The 19,280-nt window shown below is 32.1% G+C and overlaps 1 protein-coding gene across 2 annotated transcripts in view; it reads right to left on the bottom strand.

Moving 5' to 3' along the window:
* Window positions 1–4,132: 4,132 nt before the first annotated feature.
* Window positions 4,133–19,280, bottom strand: part of LOC114326703 (E3 ubiquitin-protein ligase Bre1) — a 62,136-nt gene continuing 46,988 nt past the window's right edge. Inside the window, exons 11-13 of one of the 2 annotated variants that reach the window (XM_028275122.2) lie at window positions 15,172–15,402; window positions 10,859–11,183; window positions 4,133–5,521 (exon numbers count right to left, since the gene is read on the bottom strand). In XM_028275122.2, the coding sequence (XP_028130923.1) occupies window positions 5,142–5,521; window positions 10,859–11,183; window positions 15,172–15,402 (936 nt within the window). In that variant the 3' untranslated portion in view covers window positions 4,133–5,141. The remainder of the gene's footprint in view (window positions 5,522–10,858; window positions 11,184–15,171; window positions 15,403–19,280) is intronic. The other variant, XM_028275123.2, reaches the window with a different exon arrangement.

Below are 19,280 nucleotides of genomic sequence, written 5' to 3'. Positions count from 1 at the left end.
CGACCAAAATTTTCCCCGGAAAATGCGGGTTTTTCCAACAAAATCTTTAATTTTCAACTAAGATTTTAGATAAGTAATTGTTTATCAATAATTAAATAACTTGGTAATATAAAAACTCTTTTCGTATAGATTATAATTTCAGAAGACGATGGAAATTAAATGAACAGTTTAGCAACAGTTGAATTGTTAATTAAAAATTTACGGTCGCTATAATAACCACAATAATTATGATAAATCATAAGAATAACTACAATATGATTTTTGTATAAAAAGACACTGTACCTATCTAATGTACTTTACAGACTTGAAATTGAACTATTTAAGTGGCCTCAGGAATATTTTAAAATTATAAACAATTTTTTGGCTTATACACAAATAGAATATCTCGGGAAATATTAAATTAAATTAAATCATTAAAACGGTATTAGAAAAAAGCGTCAGAACGCTTCTTTTAAAAGAAAAAACGTTTATTTGTGATGAGTGGTTCCTGAGATATAACCGATCAAAGTTGAAGTTGGTACGGCAAAGATATAAACAACAGGATCATAATTGTGGTGCTTGGTGCGTGGTGGGTGGTGCTTGTTGCGTGATGCTTGGTGCGGGTTGCTTGGTGAGGGGTGCTTGGTGCGTTGGGCGTGGTGCATTGTGCGTGATGCTTGGTGGGTGGTGCTTGTTGCGTGTTGCTTGGGGCGTGGTGCTTGGTGCGTTGGGCGTGGTGCGTCGTGCGTGGTGGTACGGCAAAGATATAAACAACAGGATCATAATTGTGGTGCTTGGTGAGTAGTGCTTGGTGAGTGGTGCTTGGCGAGTGGTTCTTGGTGCGTGTTGTTTGGAGCGTGGTGCTTGGTGCGTGGGGCTTGCTGCGTGGTGCTTTGTGCGTGGTGCGTTGTGCTTGGTGCGTTGGGCGTGGTGCTTCCATATCCCATAGACACCAATGCTATATGCGAAGCCCAGCTTTTGAAACCTCTCAGCAACTTGCCAGATGTCCATGCTCTTGGCACAAGGTTACAATGTACAAGAAATTGACCGAACTTTATGGTTACTAACCATTTCCGATCCATTACCAGTAACAATCAAATGTGCAAGAAAAGATGTCATTACACAAATAATCAAAACAAATTCAATCTTAAGATTAATTCCCGAATGTACTGCATTCATCGGCAGTACCAGAATTCATGCCAGAGACCAAATCGAGAAATATACAAATATTACATATAGAAGTCACCCAGTTAACGTACCCTACAGATGCTGTGACCATTTTGAGACAAAGAGTCACCTATCAAAATTGAAACCACTAAAACTCAGTAAGATCAACGTAAATGACTTAAATATTGCACAACACAAATTGGACCAATATTTAGAAGAACTGGACCATATCATGAGCCAATCATTCATCGAGGAACATTTACCCTTATTCACTATATCAACCTTATCCCTGATTATCATCCTAGTTATCTTATACCTTTTTTGTAAATATCGAGCCAAAATATTCCCAAAAATTGCAATCTCCTTGTCCCAGGATCAGCCTCCAACTTCAGCAGCACGCGGAAATTCCATTAGACAGAAACTTCAAAGCTTAACATCCTTCAGAAGAAGACCCAATGTCCAACAAGAAAGCGATGAAGAAGCAGAAACACCAATTACTCTGTAAAAGTCAAAGCAATGGCATTGACTTTTCACTAATAAGGGGAGCTGTTATATGAGAAAATAACGTGTGATCCAAAATTATTGTCACCATAGGTGGCTCTGAACGACAGAGATAGCTATACAGTGCATGTGTATTCTTAATTCAGATATACTTTCCAGTTTACGTTAACTTTGCAGTATACGTCAAATTAACAAGAAAAGTTAGGTTATGTAGAGATGATGGTGTTGGACATATACAGCATCTTGTTTGATTTTATTTTTTATTGTTACTTATAATTTTGTTAATTCTTTTTATTTTTGATTAAAGTTCTGTGTTAAAGGTTTTGACTGATTTTTTATGTTTTATAATGTTAATCAAAATTAATTGATTAACCAATGATATAAATTCAGATTAAAACAAAACATACGTAATTTTTTACACGGCTTGCTTTGATCCCAATAATTGTGGATCGCTCGTTATTAACCTTGAACTAGCTTAAGTTCGCCGACTTCATATTTCATCATACCATTTCCACAGAAACCGCTGAGCAAGCAGTAGAAGAACTTTGTACGAACCGTTGGCCAATATTCATGGGAATAGCGATTCAGCACTTCATACCAAACCTATAAGATGCCATTTTCAGATGCCGGGACCACTCTTAGCGGCAACTTCGACCAGTCCAGTTATTGTGGTCATTTTAAATTAATTTATTTTGTACTATTGTTTGAATATTGAATGTGTAACAAATAAAGTTCTTTTTTAAAAAGTCAAATACGTGATTAGTGATCTAACATATATATCAAGTAGTGACTCTTGAGGATGCAGTCAGTCTATTTGGCCCACAAGACTTTGACTTACTGTCAAGCTTTCGAATTGAAGCTAATTTAATACTTTTTCCCCATCCAAAAAGTGCACAACGTCCCTAAAGAAGTTTTCACTTCAAAAATTTATTTCGCCGAAGCCATGACGGTCGCTAATTTAATACTTTTTCCCCATCCAAAAAGTGCACAACGTCCCTAAAGAAGTTTTCACCTCAAAAATTGAATATAACATATTATATAAATCCCCCTATTCGCGGTGTGCAAGTACTCGGAAAGGAATTGAGAAACGATCGTGCACGAATAGCGGAGAAATATTGCAACTTTCTTAAATAATTCATATTGTCAATTGAAATTGTCAAATTGACGTACATTTCATATCTACTGTCCTTGAAGACGAAAAATTATATGTTGCTCCACAATATTGATATGATATGCAATTATTATATAAAGGTAAATTTAATTAATTGTATTTTGCTTGCAGTACTGCATTTTAATAACTAATTTTATTTACTACATACAATTGTTTACGTTTTAATAACATAACCTGAATCTTATTTTTTCTTCTTATTATTTTTTTGGACTATGGCCTTGACAATTGAATCGTTTATTTCAGAAAGGGGTCAAGTGACTAATTTTGACAAAATGAGTTTTTGGTGGAATTTTTTAATTTAAACGTAAATACAGCTTTTGTTGCAGAAAGGAATCAATTGCTGCCATAGTGTTGCCTTGGCAGCGCAGAGAAATTAGCGTTTAGTGCAGAAAGGGGCCAAACAACGCATGACTCCTTGCTTAAAAATTGTGTAACCACCAACTTTATTTCAGAAAGGGGCCAAGTGCAAAAAATTATTTATTTTTTTCTTAAACAAATTAACAAGATAAATTTTTGAAAATACAATACTTTTTGATAAACACTACAGGTTATTAGTGAGAATTTTTATTTTATATAAATAAAATTTTTGTTGAATGTAAACACCAACTTTATTTCAGAAAGGGGCCAAGTGCAAAAAATTATTTATTTTTTCTTAAACAAATTAACAAGATAAATTTTTGAAAAATACAATACTTTTTGACAAACACTACAGGTTATTAGTGAGAATTTTTATTTTATATAAATAAAATTTTTGTTGAATGTAAACACGTTTTTTTTTTGTTTTTCTCAAAAGCAGGTTTTGGTGACTTGACCCCTTTCTGAAATAAACGATTCAATTATCCAGTAACCAGAACTAATATAATTGGCCAATATAATTAAAAGTGCGAATAAAGTTGCAGAGCGTAGAAATAGGTGTCGCTTTGCCGAACTTGCACGGTCCCAATATTTGAGTGAGTGGATTTCTTGGGGGAGGTGGTGATTTGCATGATCATCTAAGCCTTTCTTGTGACTCATATCTTTATTATATGTAGACTAACATTGGCAACCGCTTCATCATTTCGCTTTCTATTTCTGTAAATCTTTCTTCTGATAAGAGGCTTCTGGCTCTAGTTATATGCTGCTACTTGATTCTTCTCATGTTCTTTCTACTTTCATTCAGCTAAGTTTTACCTCCCGCAAAATCCTTGAGGTTGATCTCTTTCGAGGCGTGGGATTTGTCAAACACTGATCCACCCTCCTGGAGTAGGTTACACAGGGGGTTTTAACCACCATTAGAGGGGTTATAACTTGGTAAACTTTATGAAATTAAACAAATTTGTTTATGAAACGAATCTTTACATGAATCACATAATTACATAGAAAAAATGGAACCAATAACTTATTCTTATAGCTAATTTAACAGACAATACGTAGTTATTATTTTAATTTCGTGCTCGATTATCAAAAATAACTAAAACAATTTATTGTTACATTAGGTTCATCGATTTTTACACGAATGTTGGTAGTTAAAAGTTAAAAGAGGCACCAGATAGAAAGTGATGATTAGACTAACAAGCAAAATTTTGGTACTTGTGAGAACATACAAAAATGACATATTGGGGAAAAGTCTCCCGAGAATCCCGGGTAAAGAAAGGACGGAAACGACATGTGACGTCTATAGTTCACTAATATATCAAAAAGGCGTAGCTAAAAAAAGAATGAGGCAGATAAAAGTCAAAGAGGATCGGTCGTATCAAACTTTAAATACCTGCCAATAACCCCATAAATAACTTTATGGGACCCCAAATACACCAGACGGAACCAGTTTTACAGCTATATTTCTCCAGATCTTTCGAATGACTAATCGTAAGCGAAAAATCCCGAACAGAAGTTCTAGTTTCAAGTCTAAAATAGAAAATTTGTGTTGAACGGACTCATTCATTATTTTGGTTTAAAGTAGTGCGCGTATTGTAATATCGAAAAATAAATTGGAAAAAATAATTGTAGATATAAATTATATGTTTTAGTATAAATAAGAGAATGTAATAAATTAAACAAAGACAAATAAATTAAGTGTTTAAATAAAGTTAATAAATAAATTTAGTACGAACATCTCAATATAATTAATGTATACAGAATATACCATGCATTTTTTCAGTTTTACTTTTACTGCTTCATTTTCTTTATGCAAAAACTCTTGTTATAATCATAAAATCAATGACATCGTAAAGATATACAAAACTTTTAAACTTTTTTAGAATTAAAACCAAGCACGAAAATTAAAGGAATATCTGCGCATTGGCTTAAAAATTAATAAATTACAAATAATAGTCCTGGTATTCCACTAGTTAGATAAATACAGACGGTGGTAATCGTTAGCTCCAAAAGCACAATTACACTTAGGACATTTCCTCTGCCTCGTTTCATATCTAGTCTTAAGACAATCGTAGCAGAAGACGTGGAAACATTTAGATAGTACTGCGTCTTTCCTCTTGACCTTGCAGGAGGGACACGTGAGGGTTTCTTTGTATTCGCGGATCTCTTCCATCATGACCTCGTCCAACGTGGTGCCGGCCAATTCCATCTTCTTCATTCTTTCTGCCTTTCGTTTTAGTTGGGCTATTTCTTCTTGAAGCCGTTTGGTTTTGTAGGCTTCGGCTTCGAGCGAACTTGTTTTTTCAGCTACTACTTGCTGCGCTTCTTTCATCTGGGAATGATATTTTTCTGAAAGGAAAATTAGAGAAATTAGAAAAACAATTTGTCTAAATACTATTTAATTCTAGAATTTCACATGAAATGAGAAAAATGTGAAATAGTACATGTATTTTTATCATAGCTACAAAACGGATTTCGAGACTACAAAGAGCTATAAGACCATTCCTATAGTTACAATATTACAATATTTTTAAAACTGTTTTAAATTAAAGGTCCATATTAATAATACATATAATATCCACTAATCCAAAATTTTTGTCAACATAGTGGGGTCTGAAGGAGAGAGATTTCATTAATTCAGCTTGTCAGTTTACGTCAACTTTGACTTAAGTTTTAGTAAACAAAATTACTGCTCGAGTGTATTTTAAAAATGGCCAAAAAATTAACGGATAATTGGCGATGTTAAGTCACAATGATGACCTCTCGTTAATTTCGGCGGAACTAAAATTGAGGGTGTTTTTAATGTCAAATCGTTGTCAGTATTTTCGAAAATCAATAAAGTGAAAAAGTTAGTAGTCCCATCGATTAATCTATCAGCATCAGTAGAATTAAAAGAACGTGCTCGTCCTAAATTTACTCCAAATATTCTGCAACACAACACACACATAAGAACACTTTTGATAAAAGGTTTGTAAGCTTTTAATGAAATCTATTGTATTAAAATTTATTAATTATATTGATTTTCGAAAATAATGAACGATTTGACATTGAAATCCCCCATTATAGCAGGCCAATAAAAAGAAAAACAACCTCAATTTTAGTTCCGCCGAAATCCACGAGAGGTCGTCATTGTGACTTAACATCGCCAATACATCAACAGGTAGATCTTTTTTTCTCTGATTCTGGCCTTGGTTTAGAACTAGAACCTATAGCCACGTAATTGTATAACTTATCACTAACTCAGGTGTAATGTGTAGTGTGTGTGTTGAGTAAGTGTCTTGTTACTTTGCAAAGAGACGCCAATTGTATCCGAACGTCTGCGGTCCCTCCGGTGAGTACCGATCCCACAAGGACAGAAACTATTTTCATTCATTAATTTATAATAAATGAAAAAATCTCTGACCCTGGTGAGATTCGAACTCACTACCATTCGGAACTTTCGATCCAAAGTTAGGCGCTCTTACCACTGAGCCACAGAGGGGGTTAGGTAGATCTTTTATATGGAACTTGCCAGCGTATTCTTAAGCAAGGTTTACATTTACCTATGTATCGTTTACAAGCCTTCCATGAAATCACCCTAAACGACTATCCCCAAAGGCTAGCCTTCTGTAATTGGTTTCTGAACAATCAATAATAATGATAATTTATTATGTATTACGCAAAACCTTTTTTACTGACGAATGTTGGTTTCATCTTTATGGGTACACAAATTCTCAGAATATGAGGATGTGGAGTGCAGATAACTCACATAAAACCCTGAAAAAACGGGGTTTAAAGGTGTTTCGCCCAATTTTTCAATGTTCCAAAAGACTCAAGTCACGTCAAATTATACAGGATGAATCACCACTAACGCGACGGAAGATTACAGCGAAATGGTAAAAGATTTGAAAAAAATTTAAATTGAACAGTTTGTAAGTTGATAAAAGCTACATTCTAACATTATTTTGAAATATACAGGGTGTCCCAATAAATGGCGGCGTATCAAAGTTATATTTTTTCTTATGGAACACCCTGTATTTTATTGCATTTTTTAATTGTCCGCAAAAAATAAGGTATAGTTTCATAAGGCTTCCCTATACCTATGTACAGAGTGTTCTGAGTTATGTTGACTTTTCTTAAAATGTAAAGTTTTAAAAGAAGTTCAAGTTATTTAAGAAATTATAAAAACATTACTTTTACATCTAAATAGTTGGATATTGGTTGAATGTATTCCATGATTAATTATTACACATTTGTCTACAGGGTGTTCAAAATTTACAGTTTCATTAATGGAGTATTCAATGTGTCATATGATGCTTATTTTAAATGGAACACCATGTATATTAATAAATAATTATACTAAACAAATTTACCTGTTTCGAATGGTATTTGGATGTCCTATACCTAGGTGTCATAGTTTTTGCGTAATTTACAATTATTTAAATTCTTAATCTGTAAATCGATTTTAAAACAAAAGATGAAGTTAATTAATGTAATTGTATGACATTGTCATTTTATGACAATACGGTCTGGTAACTATCTTATAATTAATGCATTCCATGCTTGATTATTACACATTTAATTAGGAAATGGTTGAATGCTCGAATAAATGAATTTTAAAGTCAAAAGGCAGATATCGAGCACTGAATTTAATTAAATCTTGCCCAAGTATACTTTCGCTCACAAGAGCATCCTCAGGGGCATTTCGTCAATAAAAAGAAGGTATCCTCGAATGTCATTTAATTATTATAGATCATTTTGGTGGCAAACTTAAATTAACAACTAACTACACACTAATTAACAACTAACTCCATATTTAAAATGTAGAACCTACTGGCAATTTAATTTATATGTTTGTCCCTTGTTCAGTGTGTAGTTAGTTGTTAATTTAAGTTTGCCACCAAAATGATCTATAATAATTAAATGACATTCGAGGATACCTTCTTTTTATTGACGAAATGCCCCTGAGGATGCTCTTGTGAGCGAAAGTATACTTGGGCAAGATTTAATTAAATTCAGTGCTCGATATCTGCCTTTTGACTTTAAAATATTACACATTTATTTACGGGGTGTTCAAAATTTACGGTTTCATTATTGGATTATTCAATGTAGCATAATATGATGGTTATTTTATTAGAACACCATGTATATTAATCAAGGATTATACTAAACACAGGTTGTTCCTCTTTCGAATGGTATATGGATATGGTATGTGTTCTATAACTAGGAGTCATAGTTTTTGCGTAATTTACAATTTTCTTAAACGGTACATCGATATTAAAAATATTTATAGTCACTCTCGATTTTTAAACTCATCATCTTGGAATAGTTGTTATAGAGTGTAGTTGTAAATAAAAATGTAAATATATTTTTATTTGCTGATTTGTAAAATAAATTTTTTCGTTATTAAGTAATAATATTAAGAAAATAACTAAATACAAAATGAACTACAACTTACTATAAGTAAAAAATTATCAGTTATGTAATACATGTTCAAAATGTTTATACAACAAGCGATTTTATATGATTTGTTTACATTATTTAACATAGCTGGTGTTATAGACGCAAAAGCGTTCGAAATTCTTAATTTCATAAAAATATCATCTGAAGTAGTAGGGTAGGAAGTGTAGCATTTACAATATTTTTAATATAACCCCATTTAAAAAAATTCATCTTGGTCAATCCTGGTGACCTAGGTGGCCAAATATATGGACCGAGTCTATCTAACTATTTATTTCTAAATTTTATGTTGATGTTGTTCTTAACATCACGTCAAAAATAAGCAGGAGCTCCGTCCAATTGGAGCCACATGTTTGTTCGCACGCTAAGTGGAAGGTTTTAAGAAGGATCCAAAAAACTTGTTTTAAGAAATTTAAAAAAGCTGCTCTATTCAGATTTTCGTCAAAAGAATATGGATCGATAACGTATTCGCTCATAATACTGCCCCAAACATTAACATTTCACGGTGTTGGTGATCAACAGTAAAATGTTTGTTTACTGTATCATAATAAAATGAAAGCTATGTCTATTAACTAGACGATTATTATGAAAAGTAGGTAGATTCGTCTATACACAATACATTCTTAAAAAAAAATCAGGATCTTCTCCAAATTCTTAAGTCTATAAACGAAAAGTTAAACGTTCCTGTTCTGTCTAATGCTGGTGTAGTTGAGTTTTATACGGATGATAGTGGTTTTTCTTATGTATTCTACATACACTCGTTTGACTGATTTCCAATTGACTCGAAATTTTTCACGTACTAGTATTTGGGTTTTCCGTAACAGAAAGCAGGACACCAAGTTCGTTGACGTCATTAAAAATAAATGGTTTATTTTTATTTAACTTTTCGTACCTATGCAACATTACCAGTAGCACGGAATCTATCGAGAAATCTCTCAAAAACGTCCTTTTTTGGGTGTCTTCTATCAGGACACCTTTAATCGTAAACTTTAGAAGCTAAGAGACAATTTTAAAAATATTCCCCAATGAAAAGTAGCATGTCTACTCTATCATAGATATCGTGTTTATTCATTTTTAGGAACAATTAAAGAATGTAATTGGCTCTGCCAAAGCCATTTTTAAGTAAAAAATAAATTGAATATCATACACCGATGTTTATAATTTTGATAATTACCAGACCGTACTGTCATAAACTGACAATGTCATACAATGACATTAATTAACTACATCTTTTGTTTTAAAATCGATTTACAGATTAAGAATTTAAATAATTGTAAATTACGTAAAAACTATGATACCTAGGTATAGGACATCCATATACCATTCGAAACACGTAAATTTGTTTAGTATAATTATTTATTAATATACATGGCGTTCCATTTAAACACCCTGTAGACAAATGTGTAATAATTAATCATGTAATACATTCAACCAATATCCAACTATTTAGATGTAAAAGTAATGTTTTTATAATTTCTTAAATAACTTGAACTTCTTTTAAAACTTTACATTTTAAGAAATGTCAACATAACTCAGAACACTCTGTACATAGGTATAGGGAAGCCTTATGAAACTATACCTTATTTTTTGCGGACAATTAAAAAATGCAATAAAATACAGGGTGTTCCATAAGAAAACATATAACTTTGATACGCCGCCATTTATTGGGACACCCTGTATATTTCAAAATAATTTTAAAATGTAGCTTTTATCAACTTACAAACTATTCAATTTATTTGTTTTCAAATCTTTTACCATTTCGCTGTAATCTTCCGTCGCGTTAGTGGTGACTCACCCTGTATATAACCTATAAAAAAATCCTTAATTTGATCAATTGTGAAGTCTATACTATAACGTGGAAATTCCCCAAAAATCCCTAAAAAAAAAAACAGTTTTTCGGGGTTTTAAAAGTGACACGGAAAAATCTGGAACAAATCAGAAATATACTTTTTGATAAAATATACAGAATTAGAGTTGAAGCCACCAAAAAAAAAGTTATACGATTATGTACACTCAACCTGTGGGTCTAGAAAAAATGCACAAAATAGAAAAAAGTTTTGTAAAAGTCTGAACTATGCGTGTGAATTTTTTTAAATTTGGAAATTGACTGCAACTCATGGAAAAAAGAAATAAAAACGAAAAAATGACGTTTTTGATGGGCTTAGGGAGAGGGGTGGCGGGTTAAAATTGCTCTGAGTCTTATTTTTTAATCATATAGAACGTAAAAAAAGCAAAAAATTAATTTACCTAAATGAAGTTTCAGATCAGCGGCGGACTGCGCAGACTCTATAGCCTTCCTCTTGTGCATCTCCATAGCTTGTTGTCTAAGCGATAGTTCTTTCTCCACCGTTGCCAACGTATTTTGTAGTATCCGCTCTTTTTCCTCTAACTTTCTTACAACTATATTAGCGGCATCTACCTGCGTCGTTAAGGTACCCACTTGCTCTTTCAAAACGTCCTTTTCTTCCCTGGCCAGCTTGTGAAGTTGGTTAGACTTGATTCTTTCCGACATTAATTTGAAATTGGCGTCGTCTTTTTCTCTAAGTTGTTGGATCAGTCTAGAGTTTTGTTCCTGCAAGTGTAAATAAATTAATAAATGTTGTATAAGTATAGATAGATATATGATATAATTAGAACGATACGGTGTTAAAAACAGGACAAGAAGATAGTTTCTTCGACGATATAAAATGGTACAAATCGATACCAGTGAGCGTTTATTAGAATGGTGGGGTTTCACGCACTTTTCTCCACTGTTTTTAATGATATAGTAGTGATAAATTGAAGTAAAAGTAAATATTACAATGTTTTATTATAATATTCTAAGATGTCCTACTGATTTCTGATTTTTTGCAATAGTTTCTTGTTAAATGTTTAAAATATATATTAGGATTTTCAGTTTGTTAATGATGTAATGATGACCTTAATATTTATTGTCCAGGATTATTTTCACGCATGCCAATTTAGAACTTTGGAATAAAAGGATATGACTATATTCGAAACTCCATTGATATTGGCGAAGATCTTTTGTTTAAAAAAATGGTACACATGTGTACCAATGTCAATTTAGTCATGTAATACTAAGGGCCGGTTTCACCAACGACAAATAGTAGTTTATTCTACGATTAAAGTTATTCGACCATTAAACTGACATTTCTCCATTTTACTAACGTCAAATAAGACTTATTTTATTTATTTATCAAAAAAAAAAAATACTTACTCTTCGAGTAAATTGGCAAGTTAATCTGGCTGTAAATATTTAGAAGAAAGTAAATTCGCGAGTTTAACTTTAAATTATCAAAATTATATTGAAACAAAATATAAATTTAAACGTCTAATAAATTTTATTCGACGAATAGCTATTCATTGATTTATTTGTTGGTGGTAAAACCGGACCTAAGTGGTATACCGGGTGGTGAATTGGAACACGGGCCATAGGAAACTCAATGTAAAATTCTAAACTGTTGAATTCCTGCTTCCCTAATTATTTTACATCAAAAGACATTAGAAACTATTTGTAGAGGATTGAAATCTGTATTGAAAACGACTGTTAATATTGTTCTACAAACAATAATTATTCAAAATTTTGTAAAAATATAATACAATTTTCAGAGAAATACGCCAAAGTTACGCCACACACAGTGCAATAATGTGTATAAGATTGCATTCGGTGACAATGAATTTATTATATTAACAATTTGAACTGTCAATTTCTTTATTTATTTTATCATTTATTCTTTAAAACACAATAAAGTTGATCAGATACCCTCAGTTAAGGAGAAAGTATTAATAATAAAGATATTTTCTTTAGTCAATAGTGTGCTCACTGTCAGTTAAATAGTAACGTGTGGCCTAACATGCCCACACATACCTACTGCGGTAAATACATTATATTTTTCAAAATTTTGGAATGTGTTTAAATCGTACAACAATTGTAACTTCTGTTTTTAATACAGATTTCAATCCTCTACAAATAACTTCTCATGACTTTTGATGTAACATAATTAGGGAAGCAGGAATTCAACAGTTTAGAATTTTACATTGAGTTTCCTATGGCCCGTTTTCCGATTCACCACCCTGTATATAATATATATTGTCATAAATAAAGACAAAGAGGAAGAAGAAGAAAATCTAACTACTTAATTGTATAATAATTTGTATGCATAAATTTTGTCAATTTGTATTACGTTAAAATAGTTGATTTGTAAAATATTTATTTTTTTCATTCACCCTGTAAAATAGGTACCGATTGAAATTACCCAGTATGGTACTGTTAGATATAAGTTTCTCTTTTAATAATGGTAAAATAAGGGCCGGTTGTTCGAACACTAATCAACAATGATCACTATCAAATATTTAATTACTGTCACCAAAACTGTCAATGTCAACTTTTATTGGGTTGCTGAAAACATAATTGATTAAAATTATGAATTAGTTAATCAATTAACATAACAATTATTAACATAATTGATTAAGTAATTTCATATTATGTTTTCAGCAACCCAAACAAAGTTGACATTGACAGTTGGTGACAGTAATTAAATATTTGATAATGATCATTGTTGATTAGCTTTCGAACAACCGGCCCTAATTCTATGAATTTTGGGCAAATGTTTATCATGTTACCAGTGCGGTTAAATTTAATAGAAAGTGCTTCTAAGAACAATTCGCGGGTGAATGAGGTATACGAAAGACGTTTTTTGTTTTCGGAGTTATGAGAAATATTTGGAAAAAGTCGGGATTAGCGATGTCCGAGAAAGTGGTAAAAGTAATGACGACTGGGAAATTTGGAGCCGTTTGATATATGACGTAGTAACGATATTTGTTTGGACCAATGGAACTGAAGGAATGTGATTGATGGACGGGGAATTTGAGCCAAGAGATTTTTGGCAAGGAAAGAAGAAGCAGCTTGTGTTGTGAAAAAAGTAAAAAGTGTCGGTCTTCGTTAATCAAAGCCTTATAGCACCCGTAAACAAAAAGTACTAGGTAAATGTTTTTAAAGTCAAAATTAAAGTCAGTGAAAGTGGTAGCAGTTGTAACAAGGTATTCTGGTCTCTATAGTTTCTCTCTATTAATATTCTCCGTTGCGACGATTTTGGTTCTTTGGTTTTCATCGACGTATAGGTACACAATTTCGTAATTTTTAAATTGGTTTTTGTTTATCAGTTATAATTCATTTTTGTATCTATACTGGGTAACTTTCATTTTAAAATAATTTGCGATATTTTTTATATTTGTTTACATTTATTTGCATAATAATTTCATAGATTGTTTGTTTTACAGTTTATTCTATTATTAAAATTTGTGTTTAATTCTTTGGTATAATCAATTTTTTTTTAATATACGGTTATAATTTATTTTTGAATTTTATTTTTCCCTGAGTTTTCTCTGAGTATTGATTTTGTATTTCTGTGATTGGATGACGTAAAACCCTGAGATAATTTATTTATTTGAGCTAGCCCAATAAAAGTTTTGTTACATTAATGATTGAAAATAAGTATACGTATAATTTTTAAATATTACATAAAAAAAATAAGTACAATCAAAACAATATGTACCACTAAACGTTAAGTCTTAAAATGATTTAAGTAAATTATTTCAATTAAAATTTAGAACTTTATTAGCACTATATTCTAATTTTCCAATTCAGGGCGCTCTAACTTGGTGCTTCAATTCGAATTGGTCGATCAAAGAAAAGGAATAATCCGGAAGCTATTCCTATTCTTTTGAACAAAAAAAGGTTACGCGATGTGGAAAACATACCTATAAAAGGAACTACAAGAAGATGCTTCCATTGTAGTACTAAACAGATGCAAAAGCGTTCAGATATTTCTTGTTTTTTTTTCATATTAATGAAATATCTTAGAAATGGTATAAATATGTACCACCAAACTTATTGTATGTAGTTAAAATTTATTTTTATTTCTTCGATAAATCTATGAGCTACACTGTGACGATAATATAATTTTATCGTCTAGAGTACGCCAATGAATTAAGTAAAACGTGTTTTTGTACCGTCTCGGACGATATAAAAGTCGAAACGAAAAGCCTAGTTGATTATTCTTGGAGCGTTGATCGAAGAATAACAAACAACAACGAGGTATAAGAGGTGAGTTATCCCGACCATTTTCCGCCGTAGTTTTGGTGCGCTGAACGAATCCGACGGTTTTTCCTTTTACCTATAGTTATACGAGTGGTGATCGTATTTCCCTACATGTCTTTTCCCCTGGCGAGATGTCCTATCCTTATACGTCCATTTCATATTAATAAATTAATTCCTAATCCACGCGATCGTCGGTAGTATTCATTCATGTACTAAATATCGTCACATCGACCCGAACCTAATGTTCGATACGTAGGTTATAAATATATTTTATTAGCGAAATTAACGAGTAATTAAGGCTAATTATATTATCTTATCTTTTGTATGTTTTGATTCTAAATAAAAATGTCTTAAAAAGCGAACCTTTCGTCTTCGGCTGAATTTTGTTACCTGCAGCATCGAATACAACGACAGACGTTACAACACTAAATATAAATATCAAGAAAGCATATTCATTTACCTGCATATCCTCGAAAGCTTGTCCAGTGACTTCCATCTCGTTCAAAAGAGCTTCTTCCTCCAACGAGCCGACGAAAGGTCTTTGATGAACATTGTGACCTCCCCAGTTGCCATCGCTCGGTTTTTGGTTTGCAACTTGTTTCTGAAGTTCGTATTTCTGTTCTTCCAATTGCTTGATTTTCTTTAGAGCTTCGTCTTCGGCTAGTTTTCTCTTATCGTCCCTCTTGAGATCCTGCACATTGTATACAATTTGTTCAACTTATTTAAACAGGGTTTATATTATAAATATTTTACTCAGTGTTTTATATTACTTTTCATTTAATTAAAGTATTGGAAAATACATACAATCTACGAGTATACCCAGTTATTATTCAGACTGACTGTAAATTCTAAATTTTTCTATTTAAAAACACTTCGACTCTGTTCTCGATTTCTCCAGACCTGGTTTGAAATAAATAGAATTGCTTCACACAGACATGATAACGTCTCTAGTAAACATTGGCTTCGGGTAGAAATAGAGAGATATCGCAAATGCAATTTTAACGCACGCTAATAGCGGAATACGCTATTTTGACATGTACGCAAGCGCAGAGTGAATGTTACGCTAATACCCGTAATAGAGTGTCCCGCTATTTAGATCGAAATAAGGGACGGTAATAACGTTAACGCTAATTCGACATTTGGGATGAAACATAAAAATAATTTATAGAATACATATTTTATAACGTAGAATGAAGTAAACACTTCTGTTGTATATAGGTATATTATAAATTTATTAAAAAATTTTAAAATTCATCCACAAGGGAGTGGTTGTACAAAACGTTTTCGGTCAAACTGACCATCCTCAGTGTAAACCTGGAAATAAGTGAACCACTTAGATTGAAATGCAAAAGGGTGAAATTTTGACAGTTAAAAAAGAAAATGTGGTTACTTACGTCCAGTGTACAAGTAATTGAAACTAGCCACTTGAATAGGTGTAAAACCTCAAAATAACATTATTGCTACATTATGAGCTGTATAGTAATCGACAATAAGTCGATGTCTTAAGATTAAAAATGTATCACATGTGGATGTATGTCATCCTTGCTCGGAATTAGCACAAGGTTGTGATCAGGTGAGAGGTTAACAACCAACTGATTAGACAGATTGGTGCCTGAAAATTCATGACAAGATGTCAAAGAAGATAGGTGGATTTCTCAAATGTCAACCGAAAAATTTTTGACAATGTGCATTAATATTTAACTTAATTATTCAATTGTGAATATGCAACTATTAAATTTGTTTGATATGAATTCTAAATTGTAAATAAAGGTTAATAAGCTATAATGATATATTCATTAGTGCACCGTAAACAAAAGCAAAATTCTACTTATATGCTGTGACGTCATAGACTGTTTGTCTACTGTATAGGACTGATAATAATTATATTAATTTGAGCAAAGTTATAATGAATGAATATTATTGAAAATTATATAGAAAATTTTTAAAATTTTTTTATCAAAATATGATATTTTAATAGAGTAGCAGCTGTAGAATTGGAAGTAATGCCAATAGTGAATGGTCGGTTGCATATGTTTCAGGGAACCAACGAATATAATGAGAAAATACCAATCTATAGATCTGTAATGTGAATTATTGGAGGTATTAAAGGAATTGATATTAAAAAAGGGAAGTGGAATTGAAAAAATGTATGTACATATCTTAATCAAGAAATCTTCTCTAAAAATATTTTGTTATGACTGAATGTAAAGAGTTTGTCCCATATAGAACTATTGAAAATCTAAATTTAGAAAAATTATTAAAAAGGTGATAAGGTAAGTTGCCTATGTTCAGTGGACAAATAAATGAAATATAATTACTGTTTTGAAATTAAATTGTGTGAATTGTTAAATGGATAAAGACTGATATTAAATTAGGAAAACTGCGCTGAAAGAAATGTACATGTTTTGATCAAAGAAGAAAATTAATGTTGATTGTAAGCTCTAAATGTAAAAAGAATATGTCACATATTAAACTATTGAAATTCTAGATTGAATATTGTATTGACCAAAGTTGATATTAAGTAAATTTATTAAATGTTGATAGCTGAGATTTATTTTTTAATTTTAATCTAAATGAAAAATAGAGTGAATCAATTAAAATGTTGGAAATTCAACAAAATTTTTGGTTATTGTCTATATTAGAATGTCATATCCGAAAAGATCAAGGGTTCCATGGTGTGATTTTGATATAATGAGAAAATGATTTTGTTAAGTGAAAATAATTAAAGAATGAGATGGAAGAGATAGAGTCTTGACAGGAGCACAGAGTGAAAGAAACTGGAAGTACTAAAAGAATATTTGATTAGGTATAATGTTTGGGTTTTTTGTTTATTTTGGGTTTGTCGTGGTATGTATAGGAAAGAAGGCCAATGTGAAGGTGAATAAAAATATAGAATTATGGAAATAATTGTCTATGAATGGGGGTGAAATCACGGTTAAGAGAAAGTTGACGGTTAACACAGTTTGGACTTGTCCTTGCGTCCCTGACAATCTCTAAATCCTCATATAGGTCTAAACGAAGGGTATTCTTATCTTGGATGTTATGAATCAAAGTCACACCATCTGGGATGTTAAGGTGGTGTTTGTTGACTTTGAGATGGTGAGAGAAAGCTGATGTATTGTCACGTTTAGTGTGCTCTGCTGCTCTAGTAGACAGTGATCTATAGGTTCTTCCTACATAAGAGGCATCACAATCGGAACAAGATAATCTGTAAACACCACTACGATTCATAAAGTTGATTGGATCTTTAGTGTTAGATAATGTTTTGTTGAGAGTGTTATTGACTTTAAATGATATGTGGACATTGTCCGAAGAACAGAGAATGTGTTTGATCTTCTCAGATATGACAGTATTATGAAAAGGTAGGGACCTATAGATTGGTGTGATGACTGGGTTTGAATTGTAAGCTAGTTGCTGAAGACGATTGGATTCTCTTTTCCGGATGAGCTTGTCGATTATATTAGGGTTGTAATCATTGTTGACTGCTATTTGTTTGATTATATTAAGTTCCTTGTTAAATTCAGCTGTAGATAGAGGTAGTGTATGTAGTCTATGGATGAAACTCCTAAAAGCAGAATATTTATGAGACAGTGGGTGGTTGGATGAAGAATGGATAACATGATCAGTTTGAGTAGGCTAACATGATAACTGATCATGTTATCCATTCTTCATCCAACCACCCACTGTCTCATAAATATTCTGCTTTTAGGAGTTTCATCCATAGACTACATACACTACCTCTATCTACAGCTGAATTTAACAAGGAACTTAATATAATCAAACAAATAGCAGTCAACAATGATTACAACCCTAATATAATCGACAAGCTCATCCGGAAAAGAGAATCCAATCGTCTTCAGCAACTAGCTTACAATTCAAACCCAGTCATCACACCAATCTATAGGTCCCTACCTTTTCATAATACTGTCATATCTGAGAAGATCAAACACATTCTCTGTTCTTCGGACAATGTCCACATATCATTTAAAGTCAATAACACTCTCAACAAAACATTATCTAACACTAAAGATCCAATCAACTTTATGAATCGTAGTGGTGTTTACAGATTATCTTGTTCCGATTGTGATGCCTCTTATGTAGGAAGAACCTATAGATCACTGTCTACTAGAGCAGCAGAGCACACTAAACGTGACAATACATCAGCTTTCTCTCACCATCTCAAAGTCAACAAACACCACCTTAACATCCCAGATGGTGTGACTTTGATTCATAACATCCAAGATAAGAATACCCTTCGTTTAGACCTATATGAGGATTTAGAGATTGTCAGGGACGCAAGGACAAGTCCAAACTGTGTTAACCGTCAACTTTCTCTTAACCGTGATTTCACCCCCATTCATAGACAATTATTTCCATAATTCTATATTTTTATTCACCTTCACATTGGCCTTCTTTCCTATACATACCACGACAAACCCAAAATAAACAAAAAACCCAAACATTATACCTAATCAAATATTCTTTTAGTACTTCCAGTTTCTTTCACTCTGTGCTCCTGTCAAGACTCTATCTCTTCCATCTCATTCTTTAATTATTTTCACTTAACAA

This window comes from Diabrotica virgifera, chromosome 4, assembly GCF_917563875.1.
Source record: "Diabrotica virgifera virgifera chromosome 4, PGI_DIABVI_V3a".
Taxonomy (NCBI): Eukaryota; Metazoa; Arthropoda; class Insecta; order Coleoptera; family Chrysomelidae; genus Diabrotica; species Diabrotica virgifera.
Note: the sequence above shows the minus strand (reverse complement) of the source record. Positions and strands in the feature narration are given on the sequence as shown.